An 18,508-nucleotide genomic window follows, 5' to 3' on the forward strand; every position below is an offset into this window, starting at 1 on the left:
GATATGAGATGTACATATGCTAGCAACCTGAGAAGGATATCTGGATATCGAGTCATGAGACCGAGATTGAGGCAATTGAAGGCGATCAGGTTTTTATTTTATTTTATTTTTATTTTCTTTTCTTGTTTCTTTAATCTCTCGTCAGTTAGTGAGAAGTTGAAGTTGAATTGTCCAAGCAATCTCTCACGTAATCCGAGATAACTACCTATCTCTGGACTCCGATGAGAGCAACTGACCAGTCACTTTGAGGCTTCTATATGCAGCTGATGGTCCGCGTGAGAAGACCAATACATACCGGAGAAGAGCTAGGTGACGCACTGCGCGTTGAACTGCATACGGTGCAACACGTGGGATTTGCTGACCACGTACAACTCATTCGTACAATCGGCCCGGAGAATTGTCGAGTGATAGCAGGCAGATTTAAGCTTACAGCCGTGTTGACCGACGAGTTTATCTGTGGTGCCGTGGAGTTGGATCCTCCCGGGTTACCGAAAGGTCGGTTGGCTTGGTTATATGTTTTATATTTTGTGTACGTGCTAGGTATCAGCCGCGAGCATGAAAGAACCTCTGCTCGAGGATGAGGCTGAAAGAGAAGTGGGAATCGTGATGAGACTTACAATTATAACTTTGATGTTGGTGTATCGATGCTATTCGTCGAAATGTAACCGGGCATCAAACCCGAACATTAGGTAGGTACCTATATTACCATTGCCTCACCTACTTACTAACTTACTTGTTAATATATATCTACAGCAGTAATTGGACGGATCGGTTTACAACTGCGTCCGGTAACAGGGCCAAGATCGAATCGTAATGGTTTTGTCTGCTAAAAGGAGAACGCGTTGAAGCGTACGGATTAAAAGTTTACATACTAACAATTACATACCTTAGTTACGTACCTCCTAGCATACCTTAAGTATGTAGGTCCAAATCATAAGTGATGAGGATCGAATCGTTAATGCTGCTACATAGAATAACAAATGTAGGTAAAAAAGCCGAAAGTGGCACAGCGGTTCGGGCGAAGCGAGAAACGCCTGTGGCAGACTTCCAATTCTTATTAGGTAGTGTACCTAGACATTTTCAGCCACTATAAAAAAGCCACGCCTCGTCATCGCCTCCACCAAAAAAGGTACAAAGCCTCGGATGTAGGCCGGAACTATAATTTAGCCCAATCGTTGAGTGGTGGAAGGTTCGCTCCATGGCTTCGGTTATATGTACGTACCTAGATGATACATATACCTATAGGCTATCATGTACCTATATTTAAATATGTATTGCAATCTGATCCTTGTACAATACGTACCTGATTAAGTATTCATTTCTTACGCTTTATACACGCGTCAAATGCAAAATATCCATTAGATATTTCGTATAGTTAGTTATCCTATTCAAAATAAGACTGCGTGGATGTATATATGCACTCGTGGGATAAAAGAATTGCGACTCTAAAAAATAAGGGCAGAAGGGGTCCAGATGGTTGTCGATGGAAGGTGAAGAAGAAACACCGTCTTAAAGTCTAGTCGTCGTGACCCCACTCCTTAAGGTCCTTCAGGCCGAATGCGTGTTAAATGATTGGTTAGAGATTCGTGGGAGACGCGCGTTCACGCCTTCTCTTCTGCGCCCTAGTGCGCTTTCTGCCGCGAAGTACAGTACAGATGAAATCCAGCCTAGTGCAGTACACTGTACTTAGTGCAAGTATCAGCCAATTACGCGAGTCCTAGACGACAGCAGGCGGAGAAGGCCTACGCAGCCTACGCAAACCTTGCCCATCGCTTCGTTGCTTTCGTTGCTTCCTTCTTTTTTTCCCATAGGTACCCGTCTTCTTACCCATCCTTAGCAAGCCCAATCCCATTTCTAGCTCATTTCTTACCACATATGTCCTAAACCATCCCTATCCGGACTGTGAGTTGCGCATTCAAGTACGCATAGTACTGCATGGAGTACGCATGCACTTGCATTGGCACTTCACAACTACATGTACTGCCTGCTTTTTTATTTTTGTTTTATGTATGCTGCCTATCGCTTTTCTTGTCGTGCACTTATTCCTGTACCTACATAGCGATTGTCTGCTTGGGCTCCCTGCAAAAGAAATACCACACCCACGCACGCCCCCCACCATTGACCACTTTACACTCCTCCTAACTTACGAATGTTACACTTAGTAAATTCATAATTCCCCATCTTCCACGTCCTCCCCTACACTACTTACACTACTGTACCTACTAACACTACTACACTACCTACTACACTACTACCTGGAATATCCATATTCACCCATCCGTCCCTTCTCCCGCTTTTCCGCCTCATTGTTTATTACTCATTGTTCATCTTTGTCTACTTCATACATTCCTCTTCCCGCCTCTTTGCCGGACTATCGTCGACCCGTTTCCTCCCAGGCAGTCGACAACTGGCCGATTCTGTCATCCGCTCGTTTCTTCTACTGCGCGACGTCGAGGGAACACATATCTCTGTAGAATTACCTAAATAAGAAATAGACGAGAAGTATACGCTACCGTACGACCCATAGAGGCAACGACACACGAATGCAGCGATCGATGATTATTATGGGGGATTAATTGACTATCCACGACCGATTTGTCTTGTTCAACGAAACGGGCCCCTTGCTAGCCGGTGGCGATTGACTTCTCGGAGGGAGTGGCCGAGTCCACATCATCAGCGATCCTCCAGCTGACGAAGTCTATCTTCTCGCTCCGCGTAATCTCGAGTTCACCTAGTTCTGGGCTTGAGTTTAATATCTTTAGCAAGCGTTGCTCCAACCGACAAGTAGTCGGGCCATTTTTCAGGAGTTCTACAGCGTAGAACACCTTTCCGTTTCGACCTCGAACTGTCCTCCGGTTCGATAATTAGGCAGCAACATCATGGCTAGTCGTAGTGATGGCTCTGGCAACGGCCAGGGCGATTACGGAGAGGATTGGGCTCGGGATCTGCGAATCCAGTTCGAACAGCTGCTAAGAACAAAGCGATTAACCGAAATTGAGCAGTCGCGAGCGAATCGATCACGTCTGGACTCACCAGATCCCCGAGAAAGAGCATCGTCATCAAACCTCCGAGCGCCAGCGACGCCCTCCAGTAGTAGTAATAGTAGACCATCTTCTTCTTACGGCCCAAGCCATAGCCGCAGCTCTCCCGCGTTACCGCCTTCGTACTCATCCTTGCGTAACCTACCCAAGATACCGACTCCACCGTCGCCGCACGACAAAGAGTCGCAGAAATTTCGTAGCCTACTCTTGTCACTGTCTCAGACGCCGACGAAGTATGAGAACCCCGGTCTCCTCGACGAAGCGCTCCAGGCAATTCCTCTGGATAGGATATACGGCGAGGCCGAAGAGGAATCTCAGGTATTGCAAGCACAGGCGGAAAGCATGGGTGACGGTCGCAAGCCGGAATGGGGATACCAAGATTGCGTGATTCGGGCACTATTAAGGTGAGCCAACCTCTTAACTCAATTCTTAAACTCAATTCCCCCGATTCCAGTAAGAATTGACTCCCTAACCCGTTTCGGTTGCAGATGGTTTAAGCGAACATTCTTTACATGGGTTAACAACCCGCCATGCCCCGTGTGCTTCTCGCCAACCGTCGCAAAAGGCATGACACAACCGACGCCAGAGGAAAATGCCTTTGGAGCATTACGGGTAGAGCTATACGAATGCTCCAACCAGGCGTGCAGAGCATTCGAGCGATTCCCGCGATACAGCGACGTCTGGCGGTTATTACAGACGAGACGGGGCCGATGCGGCGAGTGGGCTAACTGCTTCAGCATGCTGTGCCGGGCCGTCGGCGGCCGCGTGCGCTGGGTATGGAACGCCGAGGACCACGTGTGGACTGAGGTTTATTCAGAACATAAGCAGCGATGGATCCACGTGGATGCATGCGAAGAAGCGTGGGATAACCCGCGCCTCTACACTGAAGGTTGGGGCAAGCAGATGTCGTACTGTATCGCATTTAGTGCAGACGGTGCAACCGATGTCACCCGCAGATACGTGCGCAAGAGCGAGCACGCGCTTGAGAGGAACAAGTGCCCCGAAGAAGTAATGCTCTATATAATGCAGGAAATCAAGACCATCCGGCGCGCCAACTTGAGTAAAGAGGAGCGATTCCGATTAGAGAAGGAAGACTCGAGAGAAGATCGCGAGCTTCGAGGCTACGTAGTCGCTTCGATCACGCAGGCAGTTACGCGCATGGTTCCCGGTTCATCAAGCTCTGCATCCGGCTCAACAAGTCGGCCTACCGTCTCTTCTTCTGCCAGTGATGATCAAAAGCTACCTGCCGAACAGCCCGCCCGGCAGAGTGGTAATGCTGAATGGGTTGCTGCTCGCGGAGAGAACGGTCGGCGCAACCAACAATTCCAGGATCCGAGAGATACACACCGAAGATAATGTCTACGAAAATATTGATAATTATCACTACCGATCACTACTAACGTCACATGCCGCCTAATAATTAGAAACCGCGAAATATATACCCCAACATCTAGCATCTAAACCGGTTAAATTTACCTAGTTTCGGCCACCTAGAATATGACGGCCGGCATATCACCGACTCTCATTTGTCTAATATCACTTCTACCGCAGTCGAAGTACAGCTCACCTTACATTCGCCTGCGGCTTGTACCTACCTACGCATCCTACTATCGCGATACCAGAACATGTCGTTCTCATTTGTGGCCCGCATCGTCATATGCATTCTGGAATAAAATCTCTGGCGCAACGGACCTATTTGGGCTGGGTAGCATTATATACTTTTTCTTTTGCTTTTTTTACTCGGGGAGGGAGGGGTGAGGAGAACACGGGCTTCTCCTCGACCCGGCGTTCAGGTTATATAACTGCATGAATGGGCTGGGAGGAAACGGGTTGACGAACGATTACGGTCACGTCCGGACTTTGGGGGCGTGGGCGTGGAAATCGTATTGTACTATGAAAAGGGGATGCGGAACCCTAGAACCCAGCAAACGACGAGCAGATGAAATCTGAGCGGGAGATGTCCTGCTGGCTTTTTCATCAGCTGGGTAGCCACGTCGCAATTTGCATACGTGCTGTTTGAAGCATCGTCTTGGTTCAGAATAGACTCTGCCGCTGGTGTATTTTGAAATTTTGCATACGCCTGTGTTATTTGAGACTTGTGATGGTGATATTTAAGTGATCGTCTGCTTTACGTAACATAGTAACGTACTACCGGTGAAGTGGCTCTTCGATCTCACGCTACTTTAGCCGGGATACGTTCGAACATTCTGTAGGTGGTATGTAAGCTACCTAGGTAGGTAGTAGTCAAGACTTGTGTTCAATACGAAGCAAAAGAGGACTCCGTCGCCAAGACTGAGCTGTGTAACGCGGAAGTGTAACTATAAAGGTACCTAATTACAATCGCACAGAGACTACCTGGTTAGATCTATCGAGTTGCCTTTCGGACTTGACGAGCCATTTATCTTTGTGTGCTTAGGGTAAAATGGACACAAGATTACGTTACTAGTTGAGATTCCTGAAGTTAGTTATCTAAACTATAAAGCTTTACTTGGGTAGTTTATAGTTAGTTGATTGCTAAAAAGGGGGGAATTTGTCCGGGACTGATGACATACATAGTGCAATACTAATAAATGTGCCACAATGTAAACCACGGGTGCTCTGGTCTGCCTTGGACTTGGGAAAACCCGATATAACATTTAGTTAACGGAATAATGAAAGAAAATTACGTAGGTTCCACCAGCCGTCTCTTCTTGCTGCTACGGGGCGTTGCTGGTAGTGCGTCATCTTTGATTGTTGCTAGGGCCGATGCTGTCGCTAGAGGTTTCTTCGTTGTCTTCGAAGAACCTGCCGTATGGCGGCCACCCATTGTCATCGCCTTCGACGATAATGCGGCCGGGTTGTGGTCTCCGTCTATTGTAAGGGTCTGCCCCCTAGGTACCTTATAGAGTTAGGCTACCGATATCACCTTGTGTGTGGAGCTACCAATTTGTGAGGGTTTGCAGTAGAATAGAAGTTGTATTTCGTAAGTTAAAATGAGAGAACTCCGTTCTCTCACTAAACTAATGTAAGCTATGCTATCTTATCGTAAGTAATCATTGTGATCCTTATCAATTTAACGACTTCGTTGGGACTTCGTTGCAACACCGAAGATTTCGTGTTGTTTGAATTGTGTTGTAGTGCCGGAATGATGTTTGTCCATGGTTCTGATGACGCTGCGCAATGGTATCGTATTGCTGTTTCTATGTCTTGGTTTTTCTCTCTGTTTGGCCATCCGTTTGGGGGTGATAACTCGTTGAGGTATCTTCCGGTGACTTGGGATGTTCAATTCGTATGCCAAGTCTCCGATGCGTTTTGTGATAGCTTTTAGCATTTTTCTCTTCTGTTTTACTTTCATCCACTATTATTAGAATATAAATTGGCTGAGAGGTTATAAAACTACTTACAGCCACGGGATATACCTTTGGATGTTGGCCTTTTGACGTAACTTCTCCATCACGCATTGGTTGTCTTCGTCGTCACCGCGTGCGGGTGTATCGGCGCGTGCGTTATCGTGTTCTGGTTCTTCTCCATCAGCGATGGGGTTGGCCACTCTCTTTCCACTGTACTGGTGGTGTTTTTTCGGCTTTTGGCTAGCTCAAGCATTTGTTGCCAGAATGTGGGGATTCGTTGGCCATGGGGCGGTTGCATCACCCATACCAAACCGAGGGCTGCCATAGCTTCGGTGATACCAGTGGGTAGTTTTCCGAAACCTGTTAATGAGTCGCCGTTAATGCGGACGGCTTCGAAATATTCTTTCGCGGGAACATGGTTTAGTATGCCATGGCATCTTTCGGGGATCTATTTGCCCTCGAATCCTCTGGTGTAAACTTGGTTTAGTTCCATCATGACATTTCTGTAAGGGGCGCTGCTACTTGGCTGGCAGCGCCAAAATTTAAATTCGCTCTCTGCATTAGACAGTGTATCTTGCCGGTTGTAAGTGTTGTTAAGCCTATTCTCCGAACAGATATAACGTCGGTGAATCAAAATCTGTGAGTATCGATTTCTCTCTTAATTGCTTTGGCCTCTTCGATCTCATCTGCAATACAAGAAGTACAGGGACCTCGCGACTTGCGATTCTGACATTGCTTGCAAGAATCGTTGTTGATACCGTACGCATAAAGTTCGTCAGTAAACATGCTTTATGGCTCGGGCTAGAGGCGACCGCCAACCATTTCTTAGCATCGTCGTTTTTCTTAGCATCTCCACTCATGACAACCCGCCGTTGTCATTAGTGAGTTGATCGCTTTGTTTTCCCTGGGAGTCTGTGGCCCGACGTTCTAATATGTCGGTACAATTCGTGCTTATGAAGCCCTGTTTACCAAACTCTGTAGTACGCTTGGAAGCTAGTTAGCGACTTTTTTGATGGATTAGTAGATTGACTGGTTATCGTTCGCTTTCTCTTGGGGTTGTCGAGTGTTTGGAAAGCTTCTTTCAATTGGTTTTGCTTTTGGGCTTTATCCGGGGTATCGACCATCTTCATAGCTTTTGCGAGAGGATCAATATAGATCTTCAAAACTTATCGCGAAATATAGCATATATTAGAGATTCCTCCCCAATAACCATTTCTGAAAGAAATGCCGTCGCAACACAAGTCGCCTAGATACCATTCTGCTCAGCGCTAGAGGCTACATCAATTTCATCTTGATCAGCGCTAAAGTCTGGATCAATACGAACGCACTGCATTTGCGCAAGTTGGTAATTAAAATCCGTACTAATATCTCTGTTATAGGCATCGCCGCGATAGGCTCTGACGAATGGTTGGCTTCTACCCAGACCAAGATGGTAGTTTTGGTGAAAATAGTTGGTTGTAATCGATGATTTTTTAGAGTTAGGTAAGGTTAGAAATATCCTCGCTGGTGTTGAAGAAGATGAGGGTTTAGTATTAGATATGGGAGGAGGGTTGTATGTAATGTTGCGTGTTCGGTTAGGGTTAAGTGGCTGGTTATGAATCTTGAAGGCTAAAAACCCGTTGAAGATTCCAGTTTAAAAAGTAGTGTGGAACTGGTCTTGTATTGCGGAAGCGTTGTTGAATCTAGAAAGACTACGGGACCACGTCTGTTTATATAGTCAGCCCTGTGGGGCCCTAGGGGCCTCGTTCCTTCCCTTGATGCTATTACCGTGACTCACGATCGACGTGGACCACCTGCCAACAAGTAGGAAAGAACAGGAATGAGTCACTTAGATAAGGTTATATGACACCGCCCTACATATAATGCCGCCTGCCGTGGCAACTACGAGGTGAAAATTATGTACCTGAGGAAGGTAGGTAGGTACATACCTTGTAAGGAAGGAAAGACTTTGGGTTCTTATCTCTTAGGTAGCTACGTACCTACCTACCAGCCTTAGAATAAAAAGTTGGAATTTATAAGGTAAGGTAGTGATCGATATCCCATTCTACTAGTCTACTAAATGTATCATGCCTTTCCCTCAGGCATAAACTCGAACCATATCAACTCGTTCAAAATCTCTTGGTAGTCGAGGCCCAATCTAACGGCTCGGCTGCCCCCGAACACGAATTCGGCTCTAAGCGGTTCGTCGCCTTCTTCATATATATCATATAGGTGAGCGGTGTACTTTGTCTGGTCCGATACGTGGTCGAACGTGATGGTACATCTAAATGAGCGGTCGGTAGCGTCGATGAAGAGCTTCTCGTCTTTGATTTGAACAGTAAGAGTGTGGTATCCTGGGTTCCAGTACTTTCCCACGTAAGCGCTCAAGGGCGTTACCTGGGGCTGTACCTCTTTATCTTCCTTTTCCTCATCCTTGGCGCCGTCGTTTTCATTATTATTGTCTCCTTCTTTATCCCAAGAGACACTCTTAGCAAGGTCTTCCTCTGGTACTTTCAGTATGGCGCTGAATAACTTCCGACGCACAGCATCGGCGACATATTCTGCCCCCGTTGCATTTCCCATCATGACAGCTCCAAATCCTAGCTCGGGGAGGAAGAAGAAACGGCTCGTGAACCCTGAGATCATCCCATCGTGACCCACAACCGTATATCCTCGGTAATAGTATACTTCCAAACCAGCTGCGTAGATGGCAGGAGATTCAAATGGTGCTAAATCTTCGGCGTCCGGATTTGCTAGACTACGCAACCGCACGAGGCCTTGGTATACCTTCTTGTTGATAGGGCTCTCGTGATGGAGGAGTGCTTTGATCCATTTGATAAAGTCGTTTGCGCTGGTGATTATCGAACCAGCACCCTCTCCCTCTGGGCAGTCCGGGGGCGGGAACCCTTTGTACGTCGACTTCTCCTTATTCCAATAGTATCCAGTGGCTATGCGGTCTGCGAATCCCTTTGCTAGAGTTCTTATGGGCTGGACGCTAGTTGATTTCATACCGAGCGGCCGGAAGAAGCGTTCTTCCAGAAAACTGGAGAAGCTTTGCTGAGTCTTTGCCTCGACTAGATATGCTGCTACTGTATACATCATGTTACAGTATATATGTTTTGCTCGCAGAGGAGCGGCCACAGGCAAATTCCGCAAATTCCTAGTCACGGATCGTGCATCATCTGGATGGGCTGCGTGCGGACCCATATAAGAATCGTCATGGCTTATTCTACGGTTAGTATTTCCGACCATAGGTTATATGTTATAAGATACGAAGCTCTTACCAGGCCATGCCAGACCTGTGACTCAAGATGTCCTCCACGGTAACGCTCTCTGTGTACTCGGCACTAGGCATCACGAAATCATCCGGCAATAAGTGTGACATGATCGCTTCATACTGCACCTCGGGATACTTTTCATCGTCATCTATGAGCAACGCGACAGCCGCTGCAGTAAGCGATTTGGAAGACGACGCGACATCAAAGAGCGTATCCGCTGTACATGGCTTCGATGGTTCAACATCTGCGTATCCATAACCAGCAGAAGCGACTTCGCCATTGTGAACAATTGCAATGGAGAAACCAGGTACGTGGTGCTCGTCCATCAATTCCTTAATACTAGAGGAAAAAGCCTCGGAGTGGAAAAAATCCATGATAACGGATATATAATAACGATGATGAATTGTAAAGTATCTGTGCTCAGGGGTAAGGTTCAGGTTTCTTAGTCCACTGCGAATCGATTGAGTTCCACACAAAACGACACTTGACAATATATAGATTAACTGGATATGCCTATACTGACTGTAAAATATTCCGTGGTGGCTTAAAGCATCGTCAAATCTTGCTAATATTAAAACAATAAACAATAGGTGCGGGGATGATATTGAATTACTCACACGGCCAGCTAGGATTAGGTACTTTTTGAGTCATGATATGCTGACTTCGTAAGACACAATAAGCAATGCAGCAATATGTAGGACTTTGTTTAGTGCGAATAGACATTGAATCTGTTGAAGAGTAAGCCCAGGATTGGAGTCAATCCTCGAGGGTCATCGCATAGACTTGTGGTGGTGTAGTTATAATAGTGGATATCCAATAAGCGGACGACTATACTATTTCATGACAGGTACCTTAGATACATATTAAGAGGTAACACGGACACCCGACTCACGATACCGTATTGGCGAGCCATCTTCGATGGTTCAAGGGCTATACACGTAATGACTAGGAACCGTACTCCTTTACATTCACTAAGCTAAACGAGAATTGCAGCCTCACTAAGTGTCAGTTCTTCTAAAAGCCCATATGCTGTTATGTAGGTATTCATTTCTACTCTATCAACAGTAGCATAATAAAACTTACTGAATTCTAAAGAATTTATAGTTCCACTGCGGTTTAATGAAATCCGTGTCCTTGGAATAGTATATATACCCAATGCCCACTCTCCTTGAAACGCCATCCCGCGTAGTCAGACCTAATAGAATCGACTGTGTGTCGGGAGGCTGGGTAATAGTATTGGCAGCAACAATAACGACAAGTTCGTCGATTGCCTCGACTCTACCATCAAACCTAAACTGGCCTTGATGAGAAGACACTTTTAGAATCCAGACATGCTCGCCTTTCGCAGTCGTTACTTCAAACTGCCCCGCGTTCAAATAAGGCGCAACAAATCCAAGCTCACCACAGTCAAGATCGGGCGGCTGTGTGTTACGCGACCAGTCCAGCAATACATCGGTATCCATCCCAATGCGACTGAGATAGTGCTTTGTTTGCCTAAATTCTTCGGTAGTCTTCTTGGTTGCATGATTCGGAGTTTCGCAGATAGTCTTCCAGACATCTCTGGTCCAGAACTGCTTTTTCGAGCCTCCGTAATACCAGCATATAATAGGAACGTAGATAGGCACTCGCTTGATAGGGGCTTGGGAAATGTTTCGAGATAGCCAAAGGCTATCAACAAAGACAAACTCAACGGGACCCGTCCAATACACCCTGTAACCGTATGATCAGCATTATAACATTGATCCTAACCAAATTTTGGTTAAATCGGACCAAAAGGGGTCACATACCATGACCATGTTGAAAATTGGTCAGCTTTCTGTTCAGATTGACATGGGCGCTTCTCAGGCTTGCCATAAGGAAACCAGAGGATCGCCTGGTATAATAAATGAGGAGGTATTCCTTGTGCTTGACGAATACTTAACTCCGAGACATCTCTATGTCCGTTGAACCTATTAAATATGCCCTCGAACGCGTTAAGTATATCATGCGCGTATGTGAGGTTCTTTCGGCTGTATTCTTGAACTGCTGTTTGAAAGGCCTGGATATCTAATTTTCCACCTACATCCCCGAGATAATGGTATGGTGTTGGATCAAGATCCCTCCTGAGATTCCTCGTCCACCACGGCGGCCCTGTCCTTATATCGATGTCTACATGCGCGTTTATTTTCCGTGCATAGTTGTATCCTTCTCTCCACTGCGCTTCGCGACAGTTGAAAAAGACTTCCTCGGCTGTGAAGTAAAGACAGCGCTGCGACAGCGACTGTTCCTGGAAAACCCAACCTCGCGTATTCCAAGTCGCACTTCGCACTTCCTCGCATAGAGACCGTAAGCATGTTGAAATATTGAGAACTGATCCATCTGATGCATCGATAATCTTCGTTGGTTTGAGAGGATGACCTGCCCGTGGACTAACCCCCCTTAACCCGGCATCCGCATCGCAGCCTGCCGCGGCGATTATGGTTACAGCGGCACAGTCGTAGACATCGTCCATTCGCCCTATTAACCGTGCCTTGTCTTCCAGGTCGTCCTGTACAATGCACAATGTGTCAACCCACAAGTATCTCATCCCTATCTGTCGAGTAAACTCCATAGCGTCGCGGATGGTCCGGGGTATCCTTCCGGTTTTCCGTGTCTCCGGCCTCGACTTGGATAATCCCATAGAAACACTCAGCTCTTTCACATTATCTTGAAGACTAAGGAGGATTGGCACTTCTCGCTCGTTTTGGCCAGGGAATTGGAGAGTCGGGCGTCGACCCCAGACATAAGATAGTGCTACATAGTCGCATCTCGTATCCTTCTGCACTAGACACTCTTGAATGACATCGATGAGACGGAAGGGATGTTGAGACTGGAATAGACCACTGCTTCCTCGTTCTATAGCTAGCTTCGAATGCTCGTGATTCTGACATTCCTTCAACCAACTTTTTAGAAGCGCGATGTTGAGCCGGGTTCCAACTTCCAGCCGAGGGAGGTAGTTCAACTCCGATTCGCTCGGTAAACGTTCGATCTCGGCGATTATAAACCGGTTTCGTACCCGATCTATTTGTCTAAGGGGAACTCTGTTATCATGAAACTCGGGCGGCTTCTGATCAGTGGCGACTAGCAACCTGGGTTGGGGATGGTGAATGTGCCCGTTTTCCTTAACGGATAATGGACTTCGACTCTGGATGAAGATACGACACGAAACTTTAGTAGTTCCCCACGCACGTTCGATAGCCCTGGAAACAAGAATGCAGAATGGGCAGCTAAGATCTTTGTACTCGGAAAAATAACCGATGATCTGTTCTTGTATTTCATTGCCGAACTTCCTTTCTAGATCTAACTTCTCGCAGGTGCTGCACAGATGGTGTCTGGGCCGTTCCGGAATTTGCCATATTGAACTAGAGTCCACCATAGTTCACTTAAATTTCCCGATTAATACCGTGTGTCTTTTTTTTGTTCAAAATTAGAAGTGAACAGCCGGTTTACAGAACGGAATTCTACTATTGAGGTAGTTTAATCTCACCCTCGCCCCTCGCCCGGCTTATATGGGGAAATATGGACGACGAGAAATAGCAAGTGTGGTGATTGGCTGGTGTCTCGAGGTGCGGAGAGTTTAGGCCATAGATCTGCTCCAAGCACACAACTATTCAAACACCAGCGTGATGAATTGTTCTCCCCTCAGTTTGCAAAGATTATATCGACCTATAACATTGGATCATACGATAGGACTCAAAGGAGTGATATGCCAGTATACCCAAAATGTGAGGCAGCCAATAATACTCATATTTTGTAGTACAGCCTGCTTCCTCGTAGTCCAATGAGCAGTCAAGATAACTCTCTTTCCCCTGTCGATTTCCTTGTTCGCTTGTAAGTCAGGAGCTGAGATGACGTGGCTATCAATAACTACTTCCTTTGCTCATTACTGCAACCAATCCGAATTGTCTGCATTCAAATGTATAGGAATTCGAGTGATGCCTCAGAGCAACCTTCCTCTTACAGACATAAACTATATTTATACTAACTGAAGTTATCCATGGGTTAGATATACTAAAAGCCTTGTCCTATGTATAAGACAGTTTCCGGGAGCACTATACTGAAACCGCCATTGCAGAGTAATCTCCAGACACATACATGGGCTGTTTTTCAACACTTGTTCAAATGATGCGATCCAAAGCATCAGGTCGTTCCAACGATGGACGAACCAGCGCGAGTACATCGATGGCCCTTCCTCTGAGAACCTCCAGAAGTAATTCCGTGCCTCCGACGCCGTCTTCCCACTTTATATCGTATCTCGCTAAACACCCTCGAACCCCAACGCGCGAACTTTTACGGCCATATCTAACATACGAAGCTCGGTTACGAGAATTGTTTGCAAAGCATGACCCCCAGGTTGACGATCTAGCGAACCTAGTACCGGTCTATGATGGCCAAGAAAATATGTTCAAGATTCGGACGATAGATCGCCAACTAGCTGATGACGATAAGTATATCATGCCGTTGAAGGATGATCAACGAGAAGCCGATGGAAGTCTGGCCATCACTCCCTCATTAGCTGATTATAGGGATAACTTCGATGGATTCACACATGGTTTGCCCCCTAAATTTAACCCCTATTCATTTATGGAAATTTATTAATGGTTGACCGTAAAAAATAGGTACACTAGCAGGTCTAGGTATGATCATATCGCATCATTGATAGTCGGATACCTACTAAAGCCATCAACCCTGAGATAGATTGGTCCAACATCGTGGTAGCCGGGTCATCTGCGCTTCTCCCCCTTCTTTCTTACCGCAGAGACGTCCATATCGAGTATGATCACGCAATAGAGAATCCACTAGAGACCTACTACCAGTAAGTTTCATTCGCACTTGCTGTACTATTAAGTTAAGAGACTAACTCTGTTTCCAGAACCACTGCAGGCTCAAGTGATATTGACATATTTCTCTACGGATTGGATAGCGAGGACGAAGCGGTCAGACGTATTCTTGAAATAGAAAACATAATTCGAAAGAACCAACGTTTATTTACCGGCCAGGCCCTGTCTATGCGCACGAATAATGCAATCACATTCATTTCACCGAGATACCCTTTTCGTCATGTACAGGTAGGAACTTGGAATCATTTCCTCGAGTGGGTTACCGAAAGATTAATTCTTATTGATTTAGATTATACTTAGGCTCTATAAGTCTATTAGTGAGATCTTAACAGGTTTTGATGTCGATTGCGCTTGTGTTGCCTTCGACGGAACACAAGTGTACACCAATCCGCGAGGGATCACCGCCATCACCACGCGTACTAATACCATCGATCTCACCCGTCGCAGCCCATGTATGTACCGCCCCCCTACTAATTTGAAGTGTATTATTCTTATCAAATGAGCTAAAAATAGCCTACGAAAATCGATTGTTTAAATATCGCAACCACAACTTCGAAGTATACTGGGATTCCCTCGACAGATCACGAGTCAAGAAGATTTATGTCGACCCCGATGAAAGTCCCCGTGAATTAACAGGCCTGGCTCGATTAATTCTTTCCGAGCAAAGACTCCGGAAATACATTGACTCATACCGGTTGAAACGAGCCCTTAAGAGGTATGATGACGGCGGAGAACCGGTCCTGACCGCGCCAAGTGGATACGCCTCACACGAAATCCCATATGGCGAGAAATTTACAGCCCAGAGGTAATTATGTTTCAAACCCCCATAGCGCATTCAATCCCCAATGGAGCTCTCTAACGAAATCGACACTAGAGTTCGCCAGTATGTCATAGAACACGCCAAGGAGCCATACAGGTTTGGGACTATTCATGAAGTCACAGGCCAACAAGCCAGCTCAAGTAAGAAGGGCAGGGGAAGACTATCCCAGAAAGTCACGTTCATTAAAGACAACCCTGGTCGCCAGATGATAGGGAGTTTTAACCCTATCACGGATGACGACTGGTAAGACACTTTCCTTTACCCTTTTACCTATCCTGAGAATGGTAGTTGCTTACTAGCTGCTTGTAGGACTGAGATGGCATATAAAGAAGAGTAAAGCTTTTCATCTATAATTATTTTCGTAGGTATTTTCAATATTTTAGGTGGATGAAGCACGGTCATCAACTCATTAAAAACATAGGAAATTAATCCCGTTGAGGTTAATGTACCTATTTAACCTAGGTCGTTCGTTTCTGTCAGGGTATAAGTGGGTTAGGGGTAGCTACAGGGGTCTATCTATATTATAAGGGACACAGCGCCCTCGTAAGAGGATAGAAGGCCAGGCGTTACCAGTTCAATACTATCTATTACATAGACTACCTACCCTAGACACTCACTCTATATATTTCAACTATCAACGGGTATAAATCTTGACAGTTTCGCTGGTATTCTCTTGAAAACATGAGCCTGGACTTACTGTAAGATAGGTATGGGGAGTGGCGACCAAAAATAGGCCTCCAGCTCTATTCTACTACCGGTACTATATAAGATTACGATCTGGCAATTGGCTAAACTATTCTTAGCTCCAGCAGCATTATGACCGACCCTCTTTCTAGGAAAAGGGATAATGAAATAGCTTCTAGTTTTCGGGGATCTTATCCCGTACTAAAGTATTAGACAATGGATTGTTATGTGATTATGAAAGCAAAGTCTAATCAATAGAAAAACGAAAAACAGATAGTTAAAATACAAAGGTTTCTTTCTTTGAAAAGATGTAGGTACGGGAGCACCTAAAGCCCAAAGTGCTATTCTAAGGATCTTCTTTGCCAGGCGCATGTATAAAAGAGAAATCGATAGCCTCATGATTTAGGTTACTAGCGAGCACATTGAACTTCCCCTCTACAACCGATCAACATATATCCGAAAATAAAAGGAAAATATATTGAAAATGTATGTATTACCTTGCTGTCATGTGTACTATCTTGCCCGCGGCGTTACGTAGAAAAGTCGCTAACTTGCATTCAGGTTTGAAGATTTTGACGGAACGGAAGAAGTTTTGAGAGATTATTTCTCACGCGACCCGGAACAACGCTTCGAACTCGAAAGGGCGATTGGGTCCGGAATGAACGGAATAGCATGGAGAATCAAGTATAAGGAACAAGTACAGGGGCAAACACGAACAAGGCGGTTAATTCTGAAGGTAGATCGCCCAATAGAAGGTCGGGGGCAACAAGGAGATATACCTGCGAATAACGCCTACGGTGGAGAAGACAACGATGAAGATGAAGCCAATGAGAACATTGACTACAATGCCGAGGTGGACGGCAGGATCCCGTATACTTATGACGACAACGCTCCTCAGCTTGTTAACGAGCGCATTTATCTTAAGGTTCGTTATAATTAATCCTGGGTAAACCACTACCATATAGTAGCTTACACAATCATAGATGATGCAAAAGGCCATGCACGTTGTTAACCTTATAGAACCACCTCACGACCCTTTTGCCAAAACATTCCCAGATGTCGACCCCCACGGCCTCAAAGGGTGGGTTTTCATGGAATACTTAGAAAAGTAAGTGTCCAGGGTATTCCGGAATCGTGAAACGCCAATTCCCCATTCTCCTGGTTTCTCATTGCAGAGGCATAGCTAATCTAATATTCTATACTAGTGGAACCTTGCGCCAGTTTACAGACAACGTCTACGATCTATTAGACGGGCCGCTCCCGAATAGGTTGTTATGGAGACTATTTCTGTGCTGTAAGTTAACCGCTAACACGTTATGATATATACTCCGACTAATGATTACTACCGCAGTAATACGCGCGTGTATTGCCATGTCATACCCGCCACATGAAGGTCCGATCGGAGGCGCAACCGAGCGCATTAGGCCGGATCGTCGTCCTAGGAGGATAGAGCACGGCGATATGCATGATGAGAATGGTATGTCCCGTCCGTAAAATTTTATGAATCTAAAGCTAATGTATACCTACCTACCTAATACAGTCATGTTTGGCCCCATGATACCAGATGGCGGCATCGAACATGCCCTAACTCCAATTCTGAAGCTAATTGACTTTGGAAGTGTGGAAGAGTTTCCAGATGAAGAGTAAGTTAACTACCTAAAGCTGTACTTGGGAGTCTATGAGTTTCGATATCAAACTTGACATTATCTAACCGATACTTAGTGAGTTTGTTGAGAGAGGAGAATCACGAAATGTATTTCATATGGGAGTTGTAAGTTACTCGTGTCCCCCACCCCCTTCCCGCTTGTTATTACCTAGAAGATAGTCTAATCAGATGACAGCTCATGTGCCTACTAATATCACAAGATAGCGACGAGACAACACTGGTAACAGATGGTGGTATTGCCGAGTATAACGGGGAACTCGATATGGGAGAAGGCCAGCCATCAATCACAGTGGCCGCGGGGTTTCTGTGTCCGGACAATCCTGACAATGAAGACTACAGCCATATAGACTCATTCTTGCTCGACCTCGTATTACAGTGTACAGCGTGCCGCTGGCAAGACCGACCTCGTCTGGTAGATCTCGAAATCCTGGCTTACCAGGGTGTGACTGAGCGAACCCCACAAGCTTACGCTGAAGCCGGCTTAAATGCCGAGGCTGAGAGCGATGAGAATATTCGACGAATTATTCAGGATATGATATTTAATGCTAGGACCTAGATTATCGTTCGTGGTCGATAGACGTTTTCTGTATATTTTCTCGGATGATGTTTCATCATTTCGGTAGTTTGGAAGAAACCCTGGACCTGTATTAGATAGGTGCCTACCTGTAGGTACCTGTCAACTACTTGCAAATAAGTTAGTTATCAGACTTGAATAATCTTAAAATCATTAATAATATATTTATCTGTCATAATTCATTCTAGAAAGCCTATTGCTGATTTAGAGTAGTAGTTGTGGGAGTTTAAGTAGAATTATCTATTCGCAGTTGCAGTCTATAACTTGAGTTACGTGTG

At 45.7% G+C, this 18,508-nt stretch overlaps 6 protein-coding genes across 6 annotated transcripts; 3 read left to right on the forward strand and 3 right to left on the reverse strand.

Moving 5' to 3' along the window:
* The first annotated feature begins 2,521 nt into the window (after positions 1-2,521).
* F5Y00DRAFT_101969 (uncharacterized protein) lies at positions 2,522-4,643 on the forward strand. The gene is made up of 2 exons (XM_048003794.1): positions 2,522-3,445; positions 3,530-4,643. Exons 1-2 carry the CDS (start codon positions 2,880-2,882, stop codon positions 4,395-4,397), a joined length of 1,434 nt encoding a protein of 477 aa, XP_047869401.1. The 5' UTR covers positions 2,522-2,879; the 3' UTR covers positions 4,398-4,643.
* A 973-nt stretch (positions 4,644-5,616) lies between these two features.
* On the forward strand, positions 5,617-6,046 carry F5Y00DRAFT_102023 (uncharacterized protein). The gene has a single exon (XM_048003795.1). The coding sequence runs from the start codon at positions 5,693-5,695 to the stop codon at positions 5,924-5,926; it is 234 nt and encodes a 77-aa protein (XP_047869402.1). The 5' UTR covers positions 5,617-5,692; the 3' UTR covers positions 5,927-6,046.
* A 427-nt stretch (positions 6,047-6,473) lies between these two features.
* F5Y00DRAFT_257494 (uncharacterized protein) lies at positions 6,474-7,230 on the reverse strand (the record flags this gene model as incomplete). Its single annotated transcript, XM_048010568.1, has 2 exons — positions 6,474-6,772; positions 7,134-7,230. 2 exons carry the CDS (start codon positions 7,228-7,230, stop codon positions 6,474-6,476), a joined length of 396 nt encoding a protein of 131 aa, XP_047869403.1.
* Positions 7,231-8,434: 1,204 nt separating this feature from the next.
* On the reverse strand, positions 8,435-10,001 carry F5Y00DRAFT_270639 (beta-lactamase family protein; the record flags this gene model as incomplete). The annotated part of the gene is made up of 2 exons (XM_048012647.1): positions 8,435-9,572; positions 9,634-10,001. The coding sequence occupies 2 exons, from the start codon at positions 9,999-10,001 to the stop codon at positions 8,435-8,437; spliced, it is 1,506 nt and encodes a 501-aa protein (XP_047869404.1).
* Positions 10,002-10,706: 705 nt separating this feature from the next.
* F5Y00DRAFT_270640 (HET-domain-containing protein) lies at positions 10,707-13,021 on the reverse strand (the record flags this gene model as incomplete). The annotated part of the gene is made up of 2 exons (XM_048012648.1): positions 10,707-11,337; positions 11,415-13,021. The coding sequence occupies 2 exons, from the start codon at positions 13,019-13,021 to the stop codon at positions 10,707-10,709; spliced, it is 2,238 nt and encodes a 745-aa protein (XP_047869405.1).
* Positions 13,022-13,770: 749 nt separating this feature from the next.
* Positions 13,771-18,262, forward strand: F5Y00DRAFT_270644 (uncharacterized protein; the record flags this gene model as incomplete). Its single annotated transcript, XM_048012649.1, has 13 exons — positions 13,771-14,197; positions 14,326-14,461; positions 14,519-14,714; positions 14,776-14,938; positions 15,000-15,291; positions 15,361-15,549; positions 16,552-16,915; positions 16,974-17,098; positions 17,196-17,284; positions 17,342-17,467; positions 17,531-17,633; positions 17,713-17,761; positions 17,832-18,262. 13 exons carry the CDS (start codon positions 13,771-13,773, stop codon positions 18,210-18,212), a joined length of 2,640 nt encoding a protein of 879 aa, XP_047869406.1. The 3' UTR covers positions 18,213-18,262.
* Between the last annotated feature and the right edge of the window lie 246 nt (positions 18,263-18,508).

Source organism: Daldinia vernicosa (genome assembly GCF_022497035.1).
Source record: "Daldinia vernicosa strain CBS 139.73 unplaced genomic scaffold F5Y00scaffold_3, whole genome shotgun sequence".
NCBI classification, from domain to species: Eukaryota; Fungi; Ascomycota; class Sordariomycetes; order Xylariales; family Hypoxylaceae; genus Daldinia; species Daldinia vernicosa.